Consider the following 27,398-nt stretch of genomic DNA (forward strand, 5'->3'; position numbering starts at 1 on the left):
TTAACGGAGAAACAGACCTTGAAATATATAATTTATTACTATCTAATACAAATACAGATCTAACTTCTAGATATAGGGCTACGGATATTAGATACTTCATTTTGAAATTACCAAAGTGATGAGAATAAGCTGTTTATTCCTAGAATATATTTTTTTCCTAGAAGACAGAAGGAACTTAAGCTGCTCTTTCATAATTATATCACTTTCATAGTTCCAACTCAAATGATATCTTTGGGAGAAGTTCTATGATGTCCTCCTTAAAAAAGATAGGGGGGCTTAGAAAACAGACACAATGAAAGGTAATTCTAAGTGGAACTTTCACATTATGTCTTCATATAGGATCACTCTGAACACTCAAAAACATTATTCAATTTATAAAAATTTAATGTGCATTAATTATTTTTCAGTAAAAATTTATTAATAACCAATAGAACTTGTCTTTCAGGATATGATTATGAAAGCAAGCCCTTATTCAAAATGGAATATTGTAGCCTACTGATAAAGAGAATTTGTTTTGCCACACATAGGTACCTAAATATAAAATTGTTGTTTGATTAAAAAAAGAAAAGATAATAAAACACATTTTGAACAAAATTGAAAGCAAAATATGACAAAATCCTGAACACAGACAATAAGCTAATAGGTATAAATTTTAAAATTCATTGAACTTGTGACCTTTAATAAGATTTAACATTAGCAAAATCTGTTTTATATTTAATTTTTCTTAGTTGATTGAGTTTCTATGCTGAATAGTGGAAATGCTGTTAAACATTGCTATCCTGTAGTGTTTCTTAAATACCTTTTTATTTTTTAATTTGGAGAAGGAATGTTTCAATGTAAAATGTTAGGGGCTATCAAAGTAAAATGTATGGAGAATGTTTCACAAGATTTTGTAATAATATGTCAAATTCTCATGGTTGTATTTTGCAATTTTAGTTTTTAATGAGCTAATGAAAAGTCATAATTGAGTTTGATATATTACTTTGAGAATTAGATTTATATTTTGTCTATGTTTGCACAAGTGGTGGCATTTCCAACTATTTGGATTGAGTTATGTGCTGGTTAATAGATGCTCTCTTACATACATAACGAATTATGAATTCTAATCCCTTTGTCTTATATAGGCACCACCAGTCAAAATCCTATCATTCTAGTTCTCAGCATGTTATTAGATTAGTGCTGATAATGCCAAAACTTTTCTTAGATCTTGATAAAATTTTGATCAGGCAAGTTTTCATTGTGAAGAATGTGACCAAAAAAAAAAAAATCTTCACTTAACCTTTAAGATGATGCCATGGAACATTTTCCGTTAATACTTTTCCAACAGAGTTTTGCAGATATTTGGTACATTGGCTTTTGAAGGGCTACTATATCAGTAACAATTATTTTTGATTAAAAAAGCTGAAATACAGAGATAAAGAGTTTTCATATTGTCACTGGCAAGATATGTACATAATTCTGTTCTGCATGGTAATAAATCTAAGTAACAGTACTCTGTTCTGTTAACCTGAGGAGAGATAAGTGCCTGAGAGGTGATTTTATTGTCTGATTTTATGTGAAATACAGAAAATCTGAAATAAACAGGATGAATGTAACAAGAACAGCAATACACTATAATAATGTTTATAAGTTTGTATTTATATTTTCATTATACTGTGTAGATAGCTTTACCAAATAGGTAATAAGCTAGTAGAACTTATTGTTATGTGACTGATAGGATGCTTATTAGTCCTTGGATAGAATATGAATGGAGAAGGCAATGGCACCCCACTCCAGTACTCTTGCCTGGAAAATCCCATGGACGGAGGAGCCTGGGAGGCTGCAGTCCATGGGGTGGCTAAGAGTCGGACATGACTGAGCAACTTCACTTTCACTTTTCACTTTCCTGCATTGGAGAAGGAAATGGCAACCCACTCCAGTGTTCTTGCCTGGAGAATCCCAGGGACGGCGGAGCCTGGTGAGCTGCCGTCTATGGGGTCGCACAGAGTCGGACACGACTGAAGTGACTTAACAGCAGCAGCAGCAGAATATGAATATACTAATATATATCAATATTTGTGGAAAGTCATTTTTTTGTGATTGTGTAGTCCCAGCACCAAAGTAAAATATCTGAGCGAGATGCTTAGAAAACTTAAAGTTGAGTTTTGAGTACAGTTTCAGTTTTTGCTCACCATATAGATTTTTAGGGCTTCTTAGGTGGTAAAGAACCCACCTGCCAATGCAGGAGACATAAGAGATGTGGGTGTCATCCCTGGGTGTGGAAGATCCCCTGGAGGAGGGCATGGCAACCCACTCCAGCATTCTTTTTTTTTTTTTTTTTTTAATTTATCTATTTTTTAAATTGAAGGATAATTGCTTTACAGAATTTTGTTGATTTCTGCCAAACATCATACTCCAGCATTCTTGCCTGGAGAGTCCTATGGACAAAGGAGCCTGGTGGGCTACAGTCCATAGCGTTGAAAGGAGTCAGACACGACTGAAGCAACGTAGCACGCGTGCATAAACTTTTAGCTGTTTTGATAGCTTTTACAACAATTAATACCCTTAAAACTCATTTCCTCCTCTGGCCTTGCTTGCTGCTGCTGCTGATGCTAAGACGCTTCAGTCGTGTCTGACTCTGTGCGACCCCATAGACAGAAGCCCGCCGGGCTCTGCAGTCCCTGGGATTCTCCAGGCAAGAACACTGGAGTGGGTTGCCATTTCCTTCTCCAATGCATGAAAGTGAAAAGTGAAAGTGAAGTTGCTCAGTCGTGTCCGACTCTTAGTGACCCCATGGACTGCAGCCTCCCAGGCTCCTCCGTCCATGGGATTTTCCAGGCAAGAGGACCGGAGTGGGTTGCCATCGCCTTCTCCTCTGGCTTTGCCTAGACTCTCCTTTTTAATGTAGCATATATGCAGAGTACATCATGAGAAACACTGGACTGGAAGAAACACAAGCTGGAATCAAGATTGCTGGGAGAAATATCAATAACCTCAGATATGCAGATGACACCACCCTTATGGCAGAAAGTGAAGAGGAACTCAAAAGCCTCTTGATGAAAATGAAAGTGGAGAGTGAAAAAGTTGGCTTAAAGCTCAACATTCAGAAAACTAAGATCATGGCATCCGGTCCCATCACTTCATGGGAAATAGATGGGGAAACAGTGGAAACAGTGTCAGACTTTATTTTTCTGGGCTCCAAAATCACTGCAGATGGTGACTGCAGCCATGAAATTAAAAGATGCTTACTCCTTGGAAGGAAAGTTATGACCAACCTAGATAGCATATTCAAAAGCAGAGACATTACTTTGCCAACAAAGGTTCATCTAGTCAAGGCTATGGTTTTTCCAGTGGTCATGTTGGATGTGAGAGTGGGACTGTGAAGAAGGCTGAGTGCTGAAGAATTGATGTTTTTGAACTGTGGTGTTGGAGAAGACTCTTGAGAGTCCCTTGGACTGCAAGGAGATCCAACAGTCCATTCTGAAGGAGATCAGCCCTGGGTATTCATTGGAAGGACTGATGCTAAAGCTGAAACTCCAGTACTTTGGCCACCTCACTCCAAGAGTTGACTCATTGGAAAAGCCTCTGATGCTGGGAGGGATTGGGGGCAAGAGGAGAAGGGGACGACAGAAGATGAGATGGCTGGATGGCATCACTGACTCGATGCATGTGAGTCTGAGTGAACTCCGGGAGTTGGTGATGGACAGGGAGGCCTGGCGTGCTTCTATTAATGGGGTCTCAAAGAGTCGGACATGACTGAGCGACTGATCTGATCTGATCTGATGGATTACCTTCAGAGAAGGCAATGGCAACCCACTCCAGTACTCTTGCCTGGAAAATCCCATGGATGGAGGAGCCTGGAAGGCTGAAGTCCATGGGGTAGCTAAGAGTCGGACATGACTGAGTGACTTCACTTTCACTTTTCACTTTCATGCATTGGAGAAGGAAATGGCAACCCACTCCAGTGTTCTTGCCTGGAGAATCCCAGGGATGGCGGAGCCTGGTGAGCTGCTGGGGTCGCCTAGAGTCGGACACGACTGAAGCAACTTAGTAGTAGTAGTAGTATGGATTACCTTGACTTAGTTTAATGACAGCCATTTGGAATACTTGGAGGTAAAAAGAATAGCAACCTTATCTTTTACTAGGGAACTCAAGACAGAAAATCATAGAAATATAAGGATAAGTAAAATAAATTCTATTAAATGTTATAAAGGCATAGCTGAGTCCATACAGAGGAAGATCTGGATTTGGGAAAATCTGGGAGAGTTTCCTGGAGGTTGTATCTTTTCAGACTTTTCTTTAAGGAAGGTTTGACCTGGATGGGAGTGGACAGGTGAGGGACAATTTTAAGTGGAAGATATAGTGAAAGTAAAGTTTAAGAAATGGAAAAGTAAAGGCTGTGAGTGGAGAATTATAATAGCTTCTATAGTTTATAAAGGAGATATAGGGAGGAAAAATGGAAAGGTGAACTGAATATCATATTGAGAAGAGTTTTAAATACAAAAACAGGATGAATTTATTCTATAGTCTTCAAGGAGTAATTGATCATCTCTGAGAGAATTATCAACGTGATGTCTTCACTTCAGTGCAGGTCAAGGTGTTTTGGAAGGAGAGTTGGAAAAGAAAGTTTCTGATCAGTTTCTCCCTCTGTTTTTAAGCTTATTGCCTTATGTATTGCATCCTCTTGTGGCCAAGGCATGCATCGCAAGCAAAGTTAACATGATCACTGCAAGCTACATCACCCCAGCGCTAAAAGAATTAGAAAAGAGGTAAGTGTCAGTCAGTTTTCAGCAGCTCCATGGAATTTTTAAATTTTTCTATCCGAAGTTTCCTTCTTTCTCTTTCTACCTCTTTTAGTGTGGAAGATGCTGGCATCACAGTCATTGGTGAATTGGGATTGGACCCTGGTCTTGATCATATGTTGGCAATGGAAACAATAGATAAGGCCAAAGAAGTGGGAGCCACGGTGAGCCCAACTGACATCCAAAGTTCCATTTAGGAAATCATTAAGAGGTCTAGATTTTTGTGTACGGAAATAATTTTTCTACAATTTTGATTAAAGAAACTGCTATATTTTTTAAAGGTTATATTCCACTTATAATTATTATAAAATGTTGGCTATGTTCCCTCTGTTGTACAATATTTCCTTATAGCTTTTTTTTTCAGGCACTTTCAAGATCATAGTTTATTACTTCAGATAAAAAGATAGTATACATATTAGGGAATCCCTTAAAACTCAACTCTAGAGTTATACACCATCTAGTACTTTTGCACTGAATATTAACAAACAAAAAAAAAATCTCTAAACCCCTGAAAACCCCACTAGTAATATGAACTATGGTAATAAAAAATTTGACATTTAATTTGTTCAATATATAGTATTTACATTATGAAACCAATGGTGATCTAATAAACAGTGCTATGCATTATTTATGTGTAATAGTTTGTACCTCTTAATACCCTGCCCCTCTACTGCACCTCCCCACTTCCCTTTCCCCACTGGTAACCACTGGTTGGTTCTCTTTTATCTGTGACTCCGCTGCTTTTTTGTTATATTTGCTGATTTTTTTAGATTCCACATATAAGTGATATCATGCAGTCTTTCTCCGTCTGCTTATTTCACTTAGCATCATACCCTACAAGTCCATCCATGTTGTTGCAAATGGCAAGATTTAATTGTTTTTATCACTGAGTAGTATTCCATTGTATACATATACCCCATCTTCTTTATCCATTCATCTGCTGATGGACACTTAGGTGCTTCTGTATCTTGGCAACTATGAATAATGCTGTGATGAACATCAGGATGCATGCATCTTTTTAAATTAGTATTTTTTTCAGATATACACCCAGGAGTGATACATATGGTATGTAATATGGTAATTCTATTTTTAGTTTTTTGAGAAATATCCATGCTGTTTTCCACAGCAGCTGTACCAATATACTTTCCCACCAATAGTGTATACGGTTCCCTTTTCTTCACATCCTCTCCAGTGTTTGTTATTTCTGTTCTTACTGATGATAGTTACTCTGACATGTGTGAGGTGATATTTCTGATTGTGATTTAATTTGCATTTTCCTGATGATTAGCAATGTTGAGCATCTTTCCATGTGCCTGTTGGCCATCTGCATTTCCTCTTTGGAAAAATGCCTGTTCAGGCCTTCTGCCCATTTTTAAATCAGGTTGTTTGTTTTTTTTGATGTTAGCTTGAATGAGCTGTTTATATATTTTAAGTATTAACGTGTTGTTAGTCATATCATTTACAAATACTTTCTCCCATGCAGTAGGTTGTCATTTGTTTTGTCAATGGTTTTCTCTACTGTGCAAAAGCTTTAAACTTTAATTAGGTCTCATTTGTTTATTTTTACTTTTATTTCCTTTGCACTAGCAGATGGGTCCAAATATATATATATATATATATATATATATATATATATATATATAATTTGTGTCAAAGAGTGTTCTGCCTGTGTTTCCTTTAGGAGTTTCATGGTTTCTGGTTTCACACTTGGGTCTTTAGTCTATTTTGAAAAAAAGCTGCTGCATTCTAACTCATACTGTGACTAGAAATTTCAAGTATAATTTTGAAACTGCAGAAATATTTGTGTGGTTAAAAACAGTCCAAGTCTTAGCATAAATTTTTAGAGAAATAGATGCTACTATAATATTTTGGTTTGATAAAAGACTTAGACTGCTACTTCATCCAAAATAGACTAGAGACCTAAGTGTAAGACCAGAAACCATGAAACTTCTAAAGGAAAACATCAGCAGAATACTCTTTGACATAAATTACAGCAAAAAATATTTTGTTTTTTGATCTTTAGACTGCTTTGAAAATTCTGTAGTATGGTTTGACTTTTAAAAGTGAGAAAAATTCTTTATAATATTATCAATCTGTTGGTATATAAAGTATCTTTTATACATAAGAAGGAGCTATTGGACATAAAGTGTGATGAGTCAGATTATATATAACGTAAAATAGATTATAATCAAATAAAAATTCTAATTAATTAAACTGTATCATATAATTAACCATATTTTATATTAACATATGAATCAGCATGAATAATTATGCACACATAACCAAATTATAATCAAATATATAATTTGAATTAAAAGGAGGCAATGATCAAGCAGAATTGAACTAACAGTTGGAGTTTTAATAGAGCAAAATGATAGTCACAGTATCTAGAGGATTAAAAATATATATATATATAAATATAATGGACTTAAGTGATGTTTGGCTTTAAGGATGTATTTTTGAAAGCCTTTGTAACTTTAAGAAAGGAGAAACTCTAACAAGTTTACTTTATTTGTGTCATTGTACTTAATTATTTGGATAGATTATTCTATCTTATTGCTGATTCTTTATTTTACAGATTGAATCTTATGTTTCCTACTGCGGTGGCCTTCCAGCTCCTGAATGTTCAGACAATCCTTTGAGATACAAATTTAGCTGGAGTCCAGTGGGAGTTCTGATGAACATAATGCAGCCCGCTACCTACCTGCTCAATGGAAAGGTGAGGGAGGGTCATAAAGCTTTAGAGAGATAAACCCAAAATAACTGCCTAAAAAATCCAAAATCCTTTTCCCTGATTCCAAGGCCCTTCAGTGCTGGCTGTGCTGCTTGTCCTCCTTTCCTCCTTCTGCAGTGTTTCCCGGCGTGTATTTTCTGTTCTTTTCAGTGTGCTCTCCCCACCATCCCCAGCAAAGCTCATTCTTTCCTCTGCCTTCTTGCAAGTTGTTTCTGCAGTTTAAACACTCGGCTTCTCTGCATGTGTATCTGCTGGTCATCTTGCAGTTTATTTCAGCATGACAAATGTTTACTGAGTCCCTGTTATGTGCTAGACTTGGGCCAAGGCACTAAAGGTTATCATGCTGAATGAAGTTCCTGATCTCAGAGAACTCATGACTGGAATGGGGTGGCTCTTGGGATGGAGAATTTGGTGGGTGAGGGAAAGAAACTAACATTTCTTTCCCAGCTACTGTGTGGCAGAATGTAAGAGCTCTCTGAGTTTAGTATTGTTTTCATCATTTTACTATAAGGAAACTGTGGCTCAAAGAGAATGTTCACAGCCATTTAGCTGGGATTCAAATCCAGGTCTAAACCTTTTTACCCTCTCTTTTACCAGATAGCTTCATGGCAGGAAAGGCAGACACTGGAAAAATTGGTATAATTCAATGATAAAAGTTCCAAAGTATGCTAACATGTCACAGTGATGCAGATGAAAGAGGAATTGACTTGATTTTGGTGAGGAGGTTGGGGAGAGGAAAATTAGCAGGAAGAGATGTACTCAGCTTTGAGGGTTAAGAAGGTGCCAGCCTGGCAGAGACACTGCCACTCATGACTGTGCTGAGTGTCAATTTCATCCAATTCTTACAACAACACTATAAAGTTACCTTTTCATACTGTTCATGGGGTTCTCAAGGCAAGAATACTGAAGTGGCTTAAATACTGAATACTGAAGTTGGCTTAAAGCTCAACATTCAGAAAACTAAGATCATGGCATCCGGTCCCATCACTTCATACAAATAGATGGGGAAACAGTGGAAACAGTGTCAGACTTTATTTTTGGGGGCTCCAAAATCACCATAGATGGTGACTGCAGCCATGAAATTAATAGATGCTTACTCCTTGGAAGGAAAGTTATAACCAACCTAGACTGCATATTAAAAAGCAGAAACATTACTTTTTCAACAAAGGTCTGTCTAGTCAAGGGTATGGTTTTTCCAGTAGTCATGTATGGATGTGAGAGTTGGACTATAAAGAAAGCTGAGCACCGAAGAATTGATGCTTTTGAACTGTGGTGTTGGAGAAGACTCTTGAGAGTCCCTTGGACTGCAAGAAGATCCAACCAGTCCATCCTAAAGGAAATCAGTCCTGAGTGTTCATTGGAAGGATTGGTGTTGAAGTTGAAACTCCAATATTCTGGCCACCTGATGCAAAGACCTGACTCATTTGAAAAGACCCTGATGTTGGGAAAGATTGAAGGCAGGAGGAGAGGGAATGACAAAGGATGAGATGGTTAGATGTTATTACTGACTCAATGGACATGAGTTTGGGTAAACTGCTGGAGTTGGTGATGGACAGGAAGGCCTGGCGTGCTGCAGTTCATGGGGTTGCAAAGAGTTGGACACAAATGAGTGAATGAACTGATGAGGTTTCCAAGATAGAAACAAGCATAAGAAGTGCTAACTCAGCCTCAGTTAGAGATGGCAGTTGGCATTAGTGAAAGTTGCTCAGTTGTGTCCAACTCTTTGTGACCCCATGGACTGTAGCCTGGCATGGACTGTAGCTTCCCAGGCTCCTCTGTCCATGGAGATCTCCAGGCCAGAATGCTGGAGTGGGTAGCCATTCTCTTCTCCAGGGGATCTTCCCAACCCAGGGATCGAACCCAGGTCTCCTGCATTGCAACCAGATTCTTTACCATCTGAGCCACCAGGGATTGCCAGTGTCCAAATCACATTGATCTGCTTTGATACTTTATGCTCTTGACTGTAAGGAAAGACTCACAGTTGGGAACAAATATAACTGGACCAAGGGTTCCTCTTTATGTTTTTTGCCCCAAGCACCTCACTCACCTCATGCTAGTCCTACCTCTACAGGGAGTGATAAATTATGTGATCAGACGTGGGTCTTAAAAAAGATTATTCTGGCAGCAGTATTATAAGTTCTCAGTGTATCTGTGATCTAAATGTATTTCATGTGAAAAAAGTAAATTGAAAGAATTTCTTAGGGTGAATGTTATTATCAACCACTAGGTTCTGTACCTATGATGAGTGTGGCTCCCAGCCTTGCCTACAAACTGGAATTGCCAAGGCACTTTAAAAATACAGATGTCTGGGCTACATTCCCCAGAGATTCTGATTTGCCTGGGCTTGAGGATCTTTAAAAACCTCCCAAATGATTCAGCTAATGTGCAGCTGAAATTGAGGTGAACTGATTTAATGACCAGAGGACCAGAGCTGAACTTAAAACATAACAGAGCAAGCAGGACACTTTATGCTGATTCTGGAAAGACACATTCACATGTTTCAGGATATGAAACAGGACCCCTAGGTTCTGGTCCAAGTGCTGATATTCCTAAGTGTCACCAAAGACCATGCAGTTGTAAAGGTCAACTGGGCATCAGTGTCCTGATGGTGGGCACTAAGTTTCCATCTAGTTCTTCAGGTCTACAAATCATGAAGGTTTGGGCCCCAGTCTGAGGTTCTACCAGGCACACAGTCCTTTTCTACACCACTGCCGATCTCCTATTGTATGTCAACAGCCCCTTCCACCTGCTGCTGTGTGGATCAGAGACTGACCCACACTTGGTATAAACTTACATATGAATGCAAGAAGAATTCTTGCTACAGTCATGCAAAATGCTTATTCTCAGGAAGCCATATGAAGATTATATGGCCAGATAAAGATTATAGCAAGGAGGTCAGTGGAGAGCAATATGTGCAACAGAAAGAGCAGGGAGCCTGATGCCATGGGGCCTGGCATGGTGCTCTAGCTCTGCCATTTGCTGGCTGGTCAGTACTCAAGCCATCATTTCATCTCTCGGAGCTTTGGGTTCCCTGCCATAATCATACCAGCCTTGCAGGGTTCTTGCAGTCGGGCTCTGTGAGGTCATATAGATTACACTCTGCTTAACAGCAGATTGTCAGGCATGTCTTAAGTCCCCAGCAAATATTAGCTGCATAAAGACATAAATGGTGATGAGAACTCAGGGAAAGCAAGAAGTTGTTTTCAGGCAGTAGAAGTTGTATTTGTTGAATTTGAAGTTTTTCCCTTTCATCCTGAACTCCTTGTGTAAAAGAGGAGTGCTTTTTGCATCTCCCTGACACTGTGGAGGACACCAAGAGAAAACACGATGCCTTTCTTTTCTTTGCTAAAATGATACTTTTCTCAAGGTCTCCTCTTGTGACTGCAGCTTGTCCTGACCACTCCAGCCCCTGTTAGCTATTCTTTTGTCTGAACTCCCACACTTTGATTGTCTGTGTCTAAGAACTTTCCGGATGCTGTATTATTCACTCAGCAATTCAAGTGCATCAGTCTATCTCCTAACCTGGATTGTTAGACTTCTCAAAGCCTCTCTTGTCCCTCCATCCTCTCTGTCACCATCACCTTTTGCCATGGAGCAGGCCTTACATAATTTACAGAATCATCACGGCAGAGTCAGGTGGCTTCTCTGGCTTCTGCTTGAAATCAAAACCTTAAAGTTTTCCAGCAACTCAGGCAGCAGCCTAGGATTTAGGATGTTTCTCACTGGAAATTACCACAAGGATGTAGGACCATGAGCTCTATTACCAGTACTATTGTTCACTTCTATCTTCTAATCCTGTTTCCAACACATCTGATTTCCTTGCACACGTTTGGAGACAGTGATTGTGTCTTCTCTGATTTGTCTTCTCTCCATGGGTGGTGGAACATTGATGGCATCTGGTGGTGACATGGCAGACCTTTGCCACCATCTCCTTCAGCCTCCTCTCCAAGTCACTCACAAGCAAAACACATACTATAAGTAAGGATTGTGTTTGTTCTGCAAACACAGCTTCAAGATGGGTTTTCTGCCTCTTTTTCCTTTGCCTGCCACTCTCTTGACTTCAGCACCCAGCCTCCCCATTGTAGTTGCTGCTCTCCACTGCCTGCAGCCATTCTTAATGCAATTTTCAGGTGCATCACCAGTGGCATGATCAGGAATGCTGTACCTGGTTCATCAATATCCTTCTCAAAACACTGATCCACAAATGAGCACCATTAAGGGGACAGTATGGTATAGTAACCCACTCCAGTGTTCTCGCCTGGAGAATCCCAGGGACAGGGGAGCCTGATGGGCTGCTGTCTATGGGGTCGCACAGAGTCGGCCATGACTGAAGCAACTTAGCAGCAGCAGCAGCAGCAGCACAGTATAGTAGGGGTATAGAATCCCTATAGAATCCCTCAGTGGTAAAGAATCCATCTGCCAGTGTAGGACATATGGATTTAATCCCTGGGTCGGGAAGATGCCCTGGAGAAGGAAATGGAAACCTTTCTACTCCACTTTCTTGTCTGGAGAATTCCATGGACAAAGGAGCCTGGTGGGCTATAGCCCATTAGGTCACAAAAGAGATGGACACAATTTAGTGACTAAATAACAGCAACAAATGGTATAGTAGAAAGAACACGGATGTTGGATTCAAATACTTCAGTTTAGTTCAGTTGCTCAGTCATATCCAACTCTTTGCAACCCCATGGACTGCAGCACGCCAGGCTTCACTGTCCATCACCAACTCCTGAAGTTTATCCAAACTCATGCCCATCGAGTCAGTAATGCCATCCAACCATCTCAGCCTTTGCCATCCCCTTCTCCTTCTGCCTTCAATCTTTCCCAGCATCAGAGTCTTTTCCAATGAGTCAGTTCTTCACATCAGGTGGTCAAAGGATTGGAGTTTCAGCTTCAGCATCAGTCCTTCCAATGAACACCCAGGACTGATCTCCTTTAGGATGGACTGGTTGGATCTCCTTGCAGTCCAAGGGACTCTCAAGAGTCTTCTCCAACACCACAACTCAAAAGCATCAGTTTTTCAGCACTCACCTTTCTTTGTGTCCAACTGTCACATACATACATGAGTATGGAAAAAACCATAGCTTTGACTAGATGGACCTTTGTTGGTAAAGTACTGTCTCTGCTTTTTAATAATGCTAAGTTGGTCATAGGTTTTCTTCCAAGCAACAAGCATCTTTTAATTTCATGGCTGCAGTCACCATCTGCAGTGATTTTGGAGCCCCCCCCAAATAAAGTCTGTCACTTTTTCCATTGTTTCCCCATCTATTTGCCATGAAGTGATGGGACCGGATGCCATGATCTTAGTTTTTTGAATGTTGAGTTTTAAGTCAGCTTTTTCACTCTCCTCTTTCACTTTCATTGAGAGACTCTGGTTCATCTTTGCTTTCTGCCATAAGGGTGGTGTCATCTGCATATCTGAGGTTATTGATACTTCTCCTGGCAATCTTGATTCCAGTTTGTGTTTCATCCAGCCTGGCATTTCACATGATGATCTCTGCATATAAGTTAAATAAGCAAGGTGACAATATAACCATTGATGTACTCCTTTCCAGATTTGGAACCAGTCTGTTGTTCCATGTCCAGTTCTAACTGTTGCTTTCTGACCTTCATACAGATTTCTCAGGAGGGAGGTCAGGTAGTCTTGTATTCCCATCTCTTTAAAAATTTTCCAGTTTGTTTTGACCTACACAGTCAAAGGCTTTGGCATAGTCAATAAAGCAGATGTTTTTCTGGAATTCTCTCGGTTTTTCAATGATCCAACAAATGTTTGCAGTTTGATCTCTGGTTTCTCTGCCTTTTCTAAATCCAGCTTGGACATCTGGAAGTTCACAGTTCAAGTACTATTGAAGCCTAGCTTGGAGAATTTTGAGCATTACTTTGCTAGCATGTTAGATCAGTGCAGTTGTGCAGTAGTTTGAACATTCTTTGGCATTGCCTTTCTTTGGGATTAGAATGAAAACAGACCTTTTCCAATCCTGTGGTCACTGCTGAGTTTCCAGATTTGGTTGCATATTGAGTGTAGCACTTTCACAGCATCATCTTTTAGGATTTGAAATAGCTCAACTGGAATGCCATGACCTCCACTAGCTTTGTTCGTAGTGATGCTTCCTAAGGCCCACTTGACTTTGTATTCCAGGATGTCTGGCTCTAGATGAGTGATCACACCATCATGCTTGTCTGGGTCATGAAGATCTTTTTTGTATAGTTCTTCTGTGTATTCTTGCCACCTCATTTTAATATCTTCTACTTCTGTTAGGTCCCTACCATTTCTGTCCTTTATTGTGCCCATCTTTGCATGAAATGAAATTCAAATAGACCTGTGTTTAAATCTGCCTCTGAGTGACTGTCTCAGCCTCAGTTTTTACCTCTGAAAAATGGGTTATTGTGTGGATTAAAGGTTATGTATATAAGGCACATGGCACACAGTGGGCCCTGCATAAATGCTTGTCTGTGTACTGCTCGTGTTAAATGTATTGTTGGTTTAGCAGTCAAGCTTATTGTCAGTGGTCCTCTGTGGCCTGGAGACATGTCAGTGTGGGCGACATGTGGGGAAGTCTTGCACTTAGAGCAGCCTACACCAGCAGTGAGTAATGAGCCAGTGTCTCTGCTGGAAGTGGATCTTGGATGTAATTATTGTCGAGTCAGAAAAAAATTCATATTCTCTGCCAAATAGATAAGTATGTCTTTCTTTCTTGTCCAAGTCATACAGGACAGGGCTTCTGAATGAATCCCATGATAGGTCACTAGAAATGCAACTCTGAATTGATACCAAATTACCCAGTAATGTTGGGGTCCAGTTGCTTCCATTTCAATCAATAAATGGATCATTACCATTCAGCTTATATTTCCTTATTTTCCTTATAAGGATCTCATGATGGTTTTAGGAACCAGCTGATTTATTTCTGACTAGTACAGTGCTGGAATATAGTGCTCTTTATTGACTTTTTCTTAAAAATCCCTAACCTTCAGACACATAACCAAATTTTAGAATTGCCATAGGTTGTAGAAGAGAGACAGGTGAGAAGACTCTAAAAGTTAACATTTGCCTATTTATTAGACTTTAAAAAAAATTTAGAATCCTGATGGAAGAAGTTTGCTTTAAAGAAAAGTGCATTTGGGAAATGTTTACTGTGAAGTTCAGAAAAGTTTCACAAGAAAATTAAACTAAAAGCATTCCTCACTTCCTTCTGATTCTCCCTCTTGGAATTTTTGATGGTGCTTGATGCTCTTTAAAGTGAGGCTTTAAAAAAAATTTTTTTTTAATAGCCATGCCTCATGGCATGTGGAATCTTAGTTCCCCAACCAGGGATCAAACCCTTGCCCCCTGAACTGGCAGAGCAGAGTCTTAACTACAGGACCACCAGGGAAGTCCCTAAAGTGAGCATTTGACAGCAGAGACCCCACCAGGCCTGACTCTGAGGTCAGCACTGCCTTTCCTCCTGGGACTCCAGTTCTATATACATATGTTTCCATTTTCCCCTTCATACCAAGACACATGTCAAACTTTCCTATAGATAAACCCCATGAAGCATTAAGTTTAGCCAAAGGTTCCTTTGAGCAAATTCCCCAGACTCCATCCAAAGATCCATCGCCAGCTCCCTCAAAGTGTTGTTTTGTGAAGCTCTCAGACATGGTCAGATATTGTTTCCAGGGGTGGGAGCAGGACTGAGTCTAGTTCCACCAGGATGCTCAGTTCTGACTGTATTCCTCCAGAATGTTTTCCATGACCTCAGGGATGATCATCTGCCTCACAAGTTGAAAGAAGAATTTAGCCCCTTATTCAAGATGAAAGGGAAAAAAAATCCTTCACTGCATCTTGATTGTGTATGATGCAGGGAGAGGTGTAGGAAAGGGGATTCCTGAGACACCAGAAGAGCTTGGGATCTGTGTTGTGATTTCTTACCAGCAGTAAGATCAGGAGGTAGCATTTTTATTTATTTATTTAGTCATTCATTTATTTTCTTTGGAGTCTCACTGTGTGTTCGTTGCATTGTCCTTGTGAGAGGGCGTCTCCCCGACTCCCTCTCCCGACATCCACAGGCTGGTTGACTGGTCTAGGCTGTGAGTGTCTTATTGCTGCTCTAGTGCTGCTCCCGGGTCTTGGTGGACATTAAGTAAAGGTTTGTTCAGTGAAGAAAGCAGTGCATGGAGGCAGGAGCTGAGTCTTATTCATCACTGTCCTATTCCCAGGTGCCATCCTATTCCCTGGCACACACACAGCAGGTGCTCTGTAAATGCCAGGTGTGAATGGATGTGAATGGCACCTGACGTAGCATTCAAGACAGGGGATGGGAGTGAAGAGAAAGAACAGAGTGAGAATGTGGCCATTTCTATGTGAACACAGAAGGCACCTTGAGTATCTATTCTTATAGTGTGTTGCCTATTTAAAAACAGAACTCTAGGGGACATAATTCAGTGTCATCTTATCCAGGGGCTAGGGGAAATCAGAAACAAGATCTTAGTAAAAAGTGAAATGCTTTAAGTCAGATTTTAAAGCTTGGGAGAACAATGGCCTTGTGAACTAAGCTATTAGTGGAACAGGTTGAGCTTGGGATGTTGACCAGGGTGAGTGTTAGTTCCTCAGTCGTGTCTGACTCTTTGCAATCCCATGGACTGTGTAACCCACAAGGCTCCTCTGTCCATGGGATTCTCCAGGCAAGAATACTGGAGTGGACTGCATGCCCTCCTCCAGGGGATCTTCCCAACCCAGGGATTGAACCCAGGTCTCTTGCATCCTTACCAACTGAGCCACCAGGGAAGCCATTAAAATATTTTTTCAAATCACCTATTGTTTTTTTTTTTTTTTTAGTAAAAGCTGATTTTTTTTTTTTATATACATGAAGGATGAAGATAAGTCCAAAGAGAGAATCCACTGTTTTAACTCCACATATGATTTTTCAATGTTCCCAGGTTGTGAATGCTGTAGGAGGTGTCTCCTTTCTGGATTCAGTCACTCCCATGGATTATTTCCCTGGATTAAATTTGGAAGGTTATCCTAACAGAGACAGTACGAAGTATGCTGAGATTTATGGCATTCCATCTGCTCACACTTTATTACGAGGGACACTGAGGTACAAGGTAAGTGGCTCTATTTGAGATGAACAGGTTGCCCGTTTTGATGTAAGTAATGCAAGCATGTAATTTTTCTTCGTAATCAAAATAATTAAGATGATAAACCAGATTGGAGTCTGTTCTGAGAACTCTTTGGATTGAATATTTCAGGAGATAACACGGCTGGAGCAAAAATGGAGTTTCTGACTCATGAGAATTGTGGGGGAAGGTGAAGGGCCAGCTTCAGATGTACTCAGGTTTGGGGGTCCAGTGACCTCACGGGGACTTGGTTTCTCTCCACCTCTCAGCTCTTCCTTCAAGCTTTGGTTGTGTCCCCTGCCTCACAGAATGGCAGGATGGTAGCAGGATCTTAGGTTCACATCCATTGAGAATGAAAAACGACATCTTCACAGTCAAAAATAGAGTTTTAATCTCATGGGCCCCTGAGATCAGTGCAAAAAAAGGTGCCAATCAGCTTTGGCCCCTGTTTTTCATACCCAGAGCTGATAATGTGGTCAGTGTCACCTTCCCCAAAGCAAATCGTAAATGTTTTTTAACCACAAAATAGAGTGTAGATACTAGGACCATAAATACAAATGTCCAGTACACATTTTTGAATCACAGAAGAATAGTTACAAGTGTGACCAGATTAAGACAACCAATATAATGGTTTCCTAGGGCTGTATAATGAATTACTATGAAAGTTTTAACAACAGAAATGTATCCTCTCAACAGAGTGTGTGTAGGGTTTGTGTCTTCTGGAGGTTTCCAGGGAGAAACCTTCTCGTGCCACTCTCACCTGACTAGCAGTGATTGCGGGCAGTTCTTGGTGTTCTTTACCTTGTAGACATATTGGTCCCATCTCTGCCTCCATCTTCATATCATCTTCTCCTGCTTATGTCACTGTGTCCTGTCCTCTTCTTGCCAGGACACCAGTCACTGTATTTAGGACCCACCCTAAATACTGAGATCCTTAACTAATTACATTTGCAAAGATTCACATGAGGTCTTTGAGGTCCTGAGTGGTCATGAATTATGACAGGTACATATTCAACCCTCTATTACTAGCATACCTAATATACATAGACCTCTAAAAATTAGGGATCTGATTTCAGATCTCACTGCCCTGTGAGATTTCCTGGTACCTGTGCTCTCATGAATGTGATTTCCTCACTGGGAACTAAATGAATTGTCGGTGATAACATCTTAAGTAGATAGAAGAGCCATGGATGTTTCATAAGCCTTTAGGCACAGGACAAATACTAGTGGAAATTGAAGTCATGCCCTCCCCAGATCTGGCAGATTCTTGATTCTGTTTTCTTCTTGTTCTAAGATGGTAAGTAGGAACTATTTTTTTCAGGGGATTCAGAAGTTAGGACTTTATGATCAGTTAGTCAGTTCAGTCAGCTCAGTTGCTCAGTCATGTCTGACTCTTTGTGACCCCATGAACTGCAGCACACAAGGCCTCCCTGTCCATCACCAACTCCCAGAGTTTACCCAAACTCATATCCATCCAGTCGGTGATGCCATCCAGCCATCTCATCCTCTGTCGTCTCCTTCACCTCCTGCCCCCAATCCCTCCCAACATCAGGGTCTTTTCCAAAGAGTCAACTCTTTGCATGAGGTGGCCAAAGGATTGGGTTTTGAGTTTCAACGTCAGTCCTTCCAATGAACACCCAGGACTGATCTCCTTTAGAATGGACTGGTTGGATCTTCTTACAGTCCAAGGGACTCTCGAGTCTTCTCCAATACTACAGTTCAAAAGCATCAATTCTTCGGCACTCAGCTTTCTTCACAGTCCAACTCTCACATCCATACATGACCACTGGAAAAAACATAGCCTTGACTAGACAGACCTTTGTTGGCAAAGTAATGTCTCTGCTTTTCAATATGCTATCTAGGTCATAACTTTTCTTCCAAGGAGTAAGCGTCTTTTAATTTCATGGCTGCAGTCACCATCTGCAGTGATTTTGGAGCCCCCCCAAAATAAAATCTGACACTGTTTCCACTGTTTCCCCATCTATATGCCATGAAGTGATGGGACCAGATGCCATGATCTTCGTTTTCTGAATGTTGAGCTTTAAGCCAACTTTTTCACTCTCCTCTTTCACTTTCATCAAGAGGCTTTTTAGTTCCTCTTCACTTTCTGCCATAAGGGTGGTGTCATCTGCATATCTGAGGTTATTGATATTTCTCCCGGCAATCTTGATTCCAACTTGTGTTTCTTCCAGTCCAGCATTTCTCATGATGTACTCTGCATAGAAGTTAAATAAGCAGGGTCACAATATACAGCCTTAAGTGCTCCTATTCCAGCCATACTGTTGTTCCATTTCCAGTTCTAACTGTTGCCTCCTGACCTGCATATGGGTTTCTCAAGAGGCAGGTCAGGTGGTCTGGTATTCCCATTTCTTTCAGAATTTTCCAGTTTGTTGTGATCCACACAGTCAAAGGCTTTGGCATAGTCAATAAAGCAGAAATAGATGTTTTTCTGGAACTCTCTTGCTTTTTCGATGATCCAGCGAATGTTGGCAGTTTGATCTCTGGTTCCTCTGCCTTTTCTAAAACCAGCTTGAACATCTGGAAGTTCACGGTTCACATATTGCTGAAGCCTGGCTTGGAGAATTTTGAGCATTACTTTACTAGCATGTGAAATGAGTACAATTGTGCGGTAGTTTGAGCATTCTTTGGCATTGCCTTTCTTTGGGATTGGAATGAAAACTGACCTTTTCCAGTCCTGTGGCCACTGCTGGGTTTTCCAAATTTGCTGGCATAATGAGTGCAGCACTTTCACAGCATAATCTTCCAGGATTTGAAATAGCTCAACTGGAATTCTATCACCTCCACTAGCTTTATTCATAGTGATGCTTTCTAAGGCCCACTTGACTTCACATTCCAGGACGTCTGGCTCTAGGTCAGTGATCACACCATCGTGATTATCTGGGTCATGAAGATCTTTTTTGTACAGTTCTTCTGTGTATTCTTGCCACCTCTTCTTAATATCTTCTGCTTCTGTTAGGTCCATACCATTTCTGTCCTTTATTGAGCCCATCTTCGCATGAAATGTTCCCTTGGTATTTCTAATTTTCTTGAAGAGATCTCTAGTCTTTCCCATTCTATTGTGTTCCTCTATTTCTTTGCATTGATCGCTGAGGAAGGCTTTCTTATCTCTCCTTGCTATTCTTTGGAACTCTGCATTCAGATGCTTATATCTTTCCTTTTCTTCTTTGCTTTTCGCTTCTCTTCTTTTCACAGCTATTTGTAAGGCCTCCTCAGACAGCCATTTTGCTTTTTTGCATTTCTTTTCCATGGGGATGTTCTTGATCCCTGTCTCCTGTAGAATGTCATGAACCTCATTCCATAGTTCATCAGGCACTCTCTCTATCAGATCTAGGCCCTTAAATCTATTTCTCACTTCCACTGTGTAATCATAAGGGATTTGATTTAGGTCATACCTGAAAGGTCTAGTGGTTTTCCCTACTTTCTTCAATTTAAATCTGAATTTGGCTATAAGTTCATGATCTAGGCTACAGTCAGCTCCCAGTCTTGTTTTTGCTGACTGTATGGAGCTTCTCCATCTTTGACTGCAAAGAATATAATCAATCTGATTTCGATGTTGACCATCTGGTGATGTCCATGTGTAGAGTCTTCTCTTGTGTTGTTGGAAGAGGGTGTTTGCTATGACCAGTGCGTTCTCTTGGCAAAACTCTATTAGCCTTTGCCCTGCTTCATTCCATACTCAAAGACCAAATTTGCCTGTTACTCCAGGTGTTTCTTGACTTCCTACTTTTTGCATTCCAGTCCCCTATAATGAAAAGGACATCTTTTTTCGGTGTTAGTTCTAAAAGGTCTTGTAGGTTTGCATAGAACCGTTCAAGTTCAGCTTCTTCAGCATTTCTGCTTGGGGCATAGGCTTGGATTACCGTGATATTGAATGGTTTACTTTGGAAATGAACAGAGATCATCCTGTCATTTTTGAGATTGTATCCAAGTACTGCATTTCAGACTCTTTTGTTGACCATGATGGCTGCTCCGTTTCTTCTAAGGGATTCCTGCCCGCAGTAGTAGATATAATGGTCATCTGAGTTAAATTCACATTTAACTCAGATTTTAGTCCATTTTAGTTCGCTGATTCCTAGAATGTCGACATTCACTCTTGCTATCTCCTGTTTGACCACTTCCAATTTGCCTTGATTCACAGACCTAACATTCCAGGTTCCTATGCAATATTGCTCTTTACAGCTTCGGACCTTGCTTCTATCATCAGTCACATCCACAACTGGGTGTTGTTTTTGCTTTGGCTGCATCCCTTCATTCTTTCTGGAGTTATCTCTCCACTGATCACCAGTAGCATATTGGGCACCTACCGACCTGGGGAGTTCCTCTTTCAGTATCCTATCATTTTGCCTTTTCATGCTGTCATGGGGTTCTCAAGGCAAGAATACTGCAGTGGTTTGCCATTCCCTTCTCCAGTGGACCACATTCTGTCAGACCTCTCCACCATGACCCATCCTTCTTGGGTGGCCCCACACGGCATGGCTTAGTTTCATTGAGTTAGACAAGGCTGTGGTCCGTGTGATCAGATTGGCTAGTTTTCTGTGATTATGGTTTCAGTGTGTCTGCCCTCTGATGCCCTCTGGCAATACCTACCATCTTACTTGGGTTTATCTTTCCTTGGATGTGGGGTATCTCTTCACGGCTGCTCTAGCAAAGTGCAGCCGCTGCTCTTACCTTGGATGAGGTCAGCCCCTCCTGACCTTGAACGTGGAGTAGCTCCTCTCAGCCCTCCTGCACTGGCGCAGCCACAGCTCCTTGGACGTGGAGTAGCTCCTCTTGGCCGCCGCACCTGACCTCGGACGTGGGGTAGCTCATCTGGCCACCGCCCCGACTTTGGATGTGGGGTAGCTCTTCTCGGCTGCTCCTGCGCCGTTGCAGCCTGGCGCTGTAGGTCACCGCTCCTAAGCTTCTGATAACTTTAGGTATATAATCTCTGGCCAAATGTATAGACCCCAAAATAGAGGTTTTTAAGAGATTTAAGAATGAACTAAAGCTCTCAAGAATGTGTAGGGGTGAGAACCATCCCACCGAACCTGAGAGAATGGATGTCACAGAGTTCATATTCATGAGGGCCACCACCCTGAGCAATGTCAGTAACCCTTCAAGTAGCCAGAATGTTCTTTTCAGTGTTAGAGATGAGACCCTGTCACCCAAGTATGATTGGGAGACTTTGACTTTTTCCCTGCACCTGCTTATCACATGAGTCCTTCTAGACCCAGCTTAATATCACCTTCTCATGGGATCTTAACTCCTCTCCTTGACTCCCCTCCCCCACATCTGTGTGAGTTCTCCTTGGTGCTCCCACAGCTATGATAGCCCACTCCAGGGCAGTCCTCAGTGGTCGTGGTTTTGCTCTCTAAGGACCAGGCTTTATTCATTTGTCTTATCTGAGCCTTCTCCTGGACTATAGTGTCTTCATGGGTGGGGAATGCATATTTCATCTCTGTGGCCTCAGCCCTAAGCACAGCAATTTGCTAAGGACTTACTGATAAAGGAATACACATAATAAATTCATCTCAAGAGGTCACCATAAAAATATATTTCTGAGATTGAGAAATAGCTCAGACATGTCTCAGTATCTCAGATTTTGGAAGAAAAGCACTCCAGCATTTATCAGATCCTAGAAGCAAGCTGGAAATACTGCTGTTTTGTTTCTCCTCTTTGAACTGTATTTACATTGGGTTAGAGCAAATGAGTGTGAATTCTTTAATTAGTAACCTTTGAACAGTTTCGGTGGTACAGCTTTTCAGAAATGTGAAAATCCACACATTAAATGATGAAATATCCAATGGCAACAGAAACTATATCTTAATAACTTTATTGCTTTCTGAAATAATCTCCTGCCTTTCTCTTCTTCCTCCTCTTCCTTCTATTCTCTCTCTGTTTCTCTCTCTAATTGCAGTGGCTATAAAGCCCCTTATTTTGACTTTCTCATTGCACCCTCCCCCCACCATGATTTGCTCACAAGAGAACATACATTATGATCTTCCTTCACTTTATTATCACTCAGAATCCATGCATCCTGTCATTTGTTTTTAGCATACTGGATGATGGATAATGGGGCGAGCGCATGGGGATGAAGGACACACATACTTTCTATGCCTGCAGTTCAGCAGCTGAATAGACAGTGAATTACAGTTTGTGTTAAGTGCCATTGTAGAGGTATGCACAAAATACTGCAGGAACCCAGGGAAGGGAGTGCCCACTTACCTAGTGGTGAGCTCAGATGCACTGAACTGGGCCTTAAGAGTAAACATTTCATAGGTGAGAAAGAGGTGTTACCACATTCCAGGCACAGGCAGTGTGCACCAAGGCCCATGTTCTGGAAGAGCCCAGCAGCTTATTTAGGGAATGTGAGTGGTGGAGAAGACCATTAGTGAGTCAGGCTGGAGGGGTGGATTGGCATGGGTTTCATGCCAAGAACTTTGGCCTGTTCTACAAGAATTAAGGACCCATGAGGAATTTTGTCAGTGGTGACATTTTAGAAATTTCGAATTCTTACCTTTTCCCCTGCTCCTTATTTGCATTAGAATAATGACTCAAGGAGTGGAATGGATTTTCTGCTTTGGGGGATATTCTTACATGCTCCTTCTTCCATTATAAAAGAGAGGACAACTATTCTGTTAAATATAATTCTGCTGACTTGAGTGTGTAACACAAGAGGAAATTTGCTTGTATGCTGTCAGAAAAGCACCACTCACGTTACCAAGAAAAAGTAAAGACCCTGTTTCGCAAGTTCTCTTAAGTAAACCAGTGGAATGGCTGTTACACTACTGATTTTGGTTTGAACCAAAGGGTGGCTGCATCAATGCTAGCAATACAAATGGCTATCTTCTGCCAGTTTTCTAAATGAATTATGAAGATAGATTCTTCTTTTAAAAAGAATTAAAAAACAATTGTAAAGACATTTACATGTGTTGCTTACCAAATCTTGTTACAGGGGTATGCCAAAGCTTTGGGTGGATTTGTGAAGTTGGGTCTCATAAACAGAGATGCGTTTCCTGCCCTTCAACCTGATGCCAATCCGCTCACCTGGGTGAGTGACTCTGGAATTACACATTGTCTGCTGCTCTTCAGAAATGCCTTCTGAAATGGTCAGGTTTGAACCTGGGTTTTAACCAGCAAAGAACCCACCCTATGGTATATGTGCAGGAAGTTAAATCCTAGTTCCAAAGTCCCCTTTCCCTTCACTGTTTTGGGAGGATGGAGGGGACATGGAGGCTGACCCATGGGGCCTTTTTCCTGTGGCAGCTTGTACCACTTGATTGCCCCCTCAGCCCTGAGCAGAAATGGGCTTGCCCCCTGCGTTGGGCTCTGAGCTTTGCCGCTTGTCTAAGTGCTGGCCCCATTGACGAGAGTTAAACTAGGGCCTCCTGAACCTGGGAAGGCAGGAGAGCTCCTGGTGGTATTCCAGAACTGATTCCCAACGCCCGAATTAGGTCAACCATTTGTAACCATGAGGAGTTTGAGTTTTTAAGTACTGAGTTTATGCACATATCTGTATTGTATTTAAATCCTACAGTCTCAGGGTTAGAAGGAACTTTGGAGACTTGGAGTGAGTGAGTGAAAGTCGTTTAGTCGTGTCCGACTCTTTGCAACCCTGTAGACTATATGGTCCATGGAATTCTCCAGGCTAGAATACTGGAGTGGGTAGCCTTTCCCTTCTCCAGGAGATCTTCCCAACGGAGGAATCGAACCCAGGTCTCCTGCATTGCGGGCAGATTCTTTACCAGCTGAGCTATCAGGGAAGCCCTGGAGACTTGGAACTGAATGTAAATAAAGCTTCCACTAACTGCCAAGAATTAATTTGTTACCAACTGGTTGTCCAACTTAAATTAACATGCCCATATTTCAATAGAGATGCCAGAAATCTGTCCCAAGGAGATAAGAATCTGTACTGCTAATCCCATAAGTCTCCCAGTGAAGCTGTGGTATTCTTGTTAGCTGGTTGCTTTTAAATTCTCATTTTTTGTGTATATAAGAGTTTTTTCAATCTAAGTTTCAGCTTCATAAATTAACTTGTTGGACAGAAGTGAATAAATATCCATGGAATGAATCTAATATTGAGGCAATTTGATTGGGAAGGTTGGTACAAGCATTCTTGGGGCTGGTCCCCTTATCTTGGCAGCTACAGTCTAGAACAGGGGCTGGCAAACTGTTTTTTTGGTAAAAGACCAGATTGTAACTTTTTTAGGCTTTTGTGGGTCACATGGTCTCTGTCAGACTCCTCAGTTCAGACTGCTTATAAAAAAAAGAGCATGACTATGTTTCAATAAAAGTTTTTATTTACAAAACCAGGTGGTGAGCTCAATTTGGTCTGTGAACTAGTGTTTTTTTTTTTTCCTCTTTGTGGGAAGGTTTTTGATTTTTAATTGGAGGATAATTGCCTTACAGTGTTGTGTTAGTTTCCGCTGTACAACAAAGTAAATCAGCTACATGTATACATATATCCTCTCCCTCTTGTCCCTCCCTACCAATCCCCATCCCCCCACCCAGGTCATCACAGAGCACCAAACTGAGCTCCCTGTGCTATATAGCAACTTCCCACTAGGTATATTTTACACATGGTAGTGTATATATAGTGTGTGTGTGTGTGTGTGTATATATATATCTCCATTCTCCCCATTTTTCACCTTCTTCTTCCCTTGCCGAGCAAGCTTGTTGATCTTTAATCTAGAGCACAGCCTGGAGAAAGTCTTGTTTAGAAAATGGAAAAAGCTATGAACACCGTTTAACTGTTCTTCCTTTGAGATTTTATTATCTGCACAATCTCCCTCATTTCCTGAACTTACAAAAGAATCGTGGTTGCTACTAGCAACCACAGCAAAGATCCTTTTACTCTATCCTGGCCAAAACAAGAATACCAAATCCTAGACTTCTGGAGGGCAAGGGATAATGGGTGAAAGGTGATGAAGAGGATCTGCAAAGGCAGGCAAAGTGATCACAAATATGATATTACTCTTTTGGTTGATTTGGTGCTATGACTCATTTTTATTGCTGAAATATCATGCTAAAATACCACCCATTTATTGATGTGTAGGTGTGCAGACATATGTATGCACATGTGTATGCCACAATTTACTGTTTCTAATTATCTCTAATTTACAATTTGAGGTCCAGTGTCTTCCTAGGATAATCTCTAAACTTATTTTTTATTCTATTTGGAACTTAGAAGCTGTATCTTTGTTTTTCTAACCAGAAAGAACTCCTCTGTGATCTAGTTGGGATTTCATCCTCTTCCAAATGTGATGTGCTTAAGGAAGCTGTCTTTAAGAAACTGGGAGGAGACACAACCCAGTTGGAGGCTCTCGAATGGTAAGCACGCACCAGTCAACCTAGAGCAAAACACTGGATCAATGATCACTTAGTTCTTTCTAGTCGAAGAAAGGTCAAGATAGAAACAGACATTTCACATTGTCTAATGTTGGCCCGTTGTAGAGAGATTACCACACACTATGTACATAAGGGGATTAAAAAGTAGGTACAGAGAGGAATTCAATGGCAATTATAACTTGAGAAATACTTATTTTTGAGAAACATCACTACTCAGTTTTCGAGAAAGGTAGGGTATTTTTTCTCTCCTGTAGGAGATTCTCCCACTCTTCTTTACTTTAAAATACTTATTCACCTGGCCGTGACACATTCTGCTGGTATCCTTCACATGGGACAACCAACCTGTAAGTTAATCTCAGGAGAAGCTTGGCAACAGTGTGCACTGACTCTGTCAGGTCTGGCTCCAGGCAGCACTCATGGGAGAGTCTGGGGATGATTCTAAAGGTGAAAACATTACTGTTATTATTTAACAGGAACTTGGGAGTCCTATAACTTGAGCTGTCATCTTATGATTCTGCCCTTTCAAGACGAAATCCAATGAGTGTTCCCTTCTGCTTCCCAAGTGAGCGTGTATGTAGGACTTGGAATTAACGCAGCCATCTCTTATTTTTCTCAGGTTAGGGCTACTCGGGGATGAACAAGTCCCTCAGGCTGAGTCTCTCGTGGATGCCCTCTCCAAGCATCTGGCCGTGAAACTTTCCTATGGTAGGCCATGGGCTATGAGCTGAACATCCCAGAAGGATCTTAAGAGCCAGTGAATTAGATTGGAGAGCAGGAGTCACACAGTGGGAATGGACAAATGTGATGTGAGGGAAAGAGCACTAGGGCTATTTCTCCAGAGGGAAGACTAAGAGAACTACTAAGTAAGAATGAACTTGAAAATATGGCAAAGGAAACCATTATTAGTTTTACTTTTAATTTTTGACACATTAAGGGAGTGCTGAAGCAGCATTCTGGGGAGAAGAGAGGATGGCCTCTCCAGCAGTACTCTAGTGTCTGTAACTGGGTTAGAGTGAGACCAGTCTGGACAGAGGAATCTGGTCAGAGTTATCATTTCCTTGAATTTTTAATTTGTCCTTTGGGCTTCAAAGCAGTATATCTAATTATTTAAGGATATACATAATGGGAAAGAAAACTTGAAAGAAGAAGGGGAGGAGCAGGGGGATGAAATATGGTATTGGAGTTGTAATGATAATGACATTTTCAAATGTATATTTATTAATTTTAAGGTCCTGGAGAGAAAGATATGATTGTGATGAGAGACAGCTTTGGAATCAGACATCCTTCTGGACATTTGGAAAATAAAACTATTGATCTTGTGGTTTATGGGGATGTCAATGGTTTTTCAGCCATGGCTAAAACTGTGGGGTTACCCACTGCTATGGCAGCCAAGATGTTACTTGATGGTAAGTTCTTTCATTGAAGGACCAAGTCTGTCTCCA

General features: G+C 41.0%; 1 protein-coding gene across 4 annotated transcripts in view; it reads left to right on the top strand.

Annotated features, from left to right (window-relative positions):
- AASS (aminoadipate-semialdehyde synthase) overlaps positions 1-27,398 on the top strand; it is an 80,238-nt gene that overhangs the window by 48,322 nt on the left and 4,518 nt on the right. For all 4 annotated transcript variants that reach the window (XM_027539141.1, XM_027539140.1, XM_027539138.1 and 1 more), the window contains 8 exons: positions 4,638-4,748; positions 4,837-4,945; positions 7,360-7,500; positions 16,429-16,596; positions 23,564-23,659; positions 25,823-25,938; positions 26,573-26,661; positions 27,186-27,362. In XM_027539141.1, coding sequence (XP_027394942.1) covers positions 4,638-4,748; positions 4,837-4,945; positions 7,360-7,500; positions 16,429-16,596; positions 23,564-23,659; positions 25,823-25,938; positions 26,573-26,661; positions 27,186-27,362 — 1,007 coding nt within the window. The remainder of the gene's footprint in view (positions 1-4,637; positions 4,749-4,836; positions 4,946-7,359; positions 7,501-16,428; positions 16,597-23,563; positions 23,660-25,822; positions 25,939-26,572; positions 26,662-27,185; positions 27,363-27,398) is intronic.

Source organism: Bos indicus x Bos taurus, chromosome 4, assembly GCF_003369695.1.
Source record: "Bos indicus x Bos taurus breed Angus x Brahman F1 hybrid chromosome 4, Bos_hybrid_MaternalHap_v2.0, whole genome shotgun sequence".
In the NCBI taxonomy this organism is placed as follows: domain Eukaryota; kingdom Metazoa; phylum Chordata; class Mammalia; order Artiodactyla; family Bovidae; genus Bos; species Bos indicus x Bos taurus.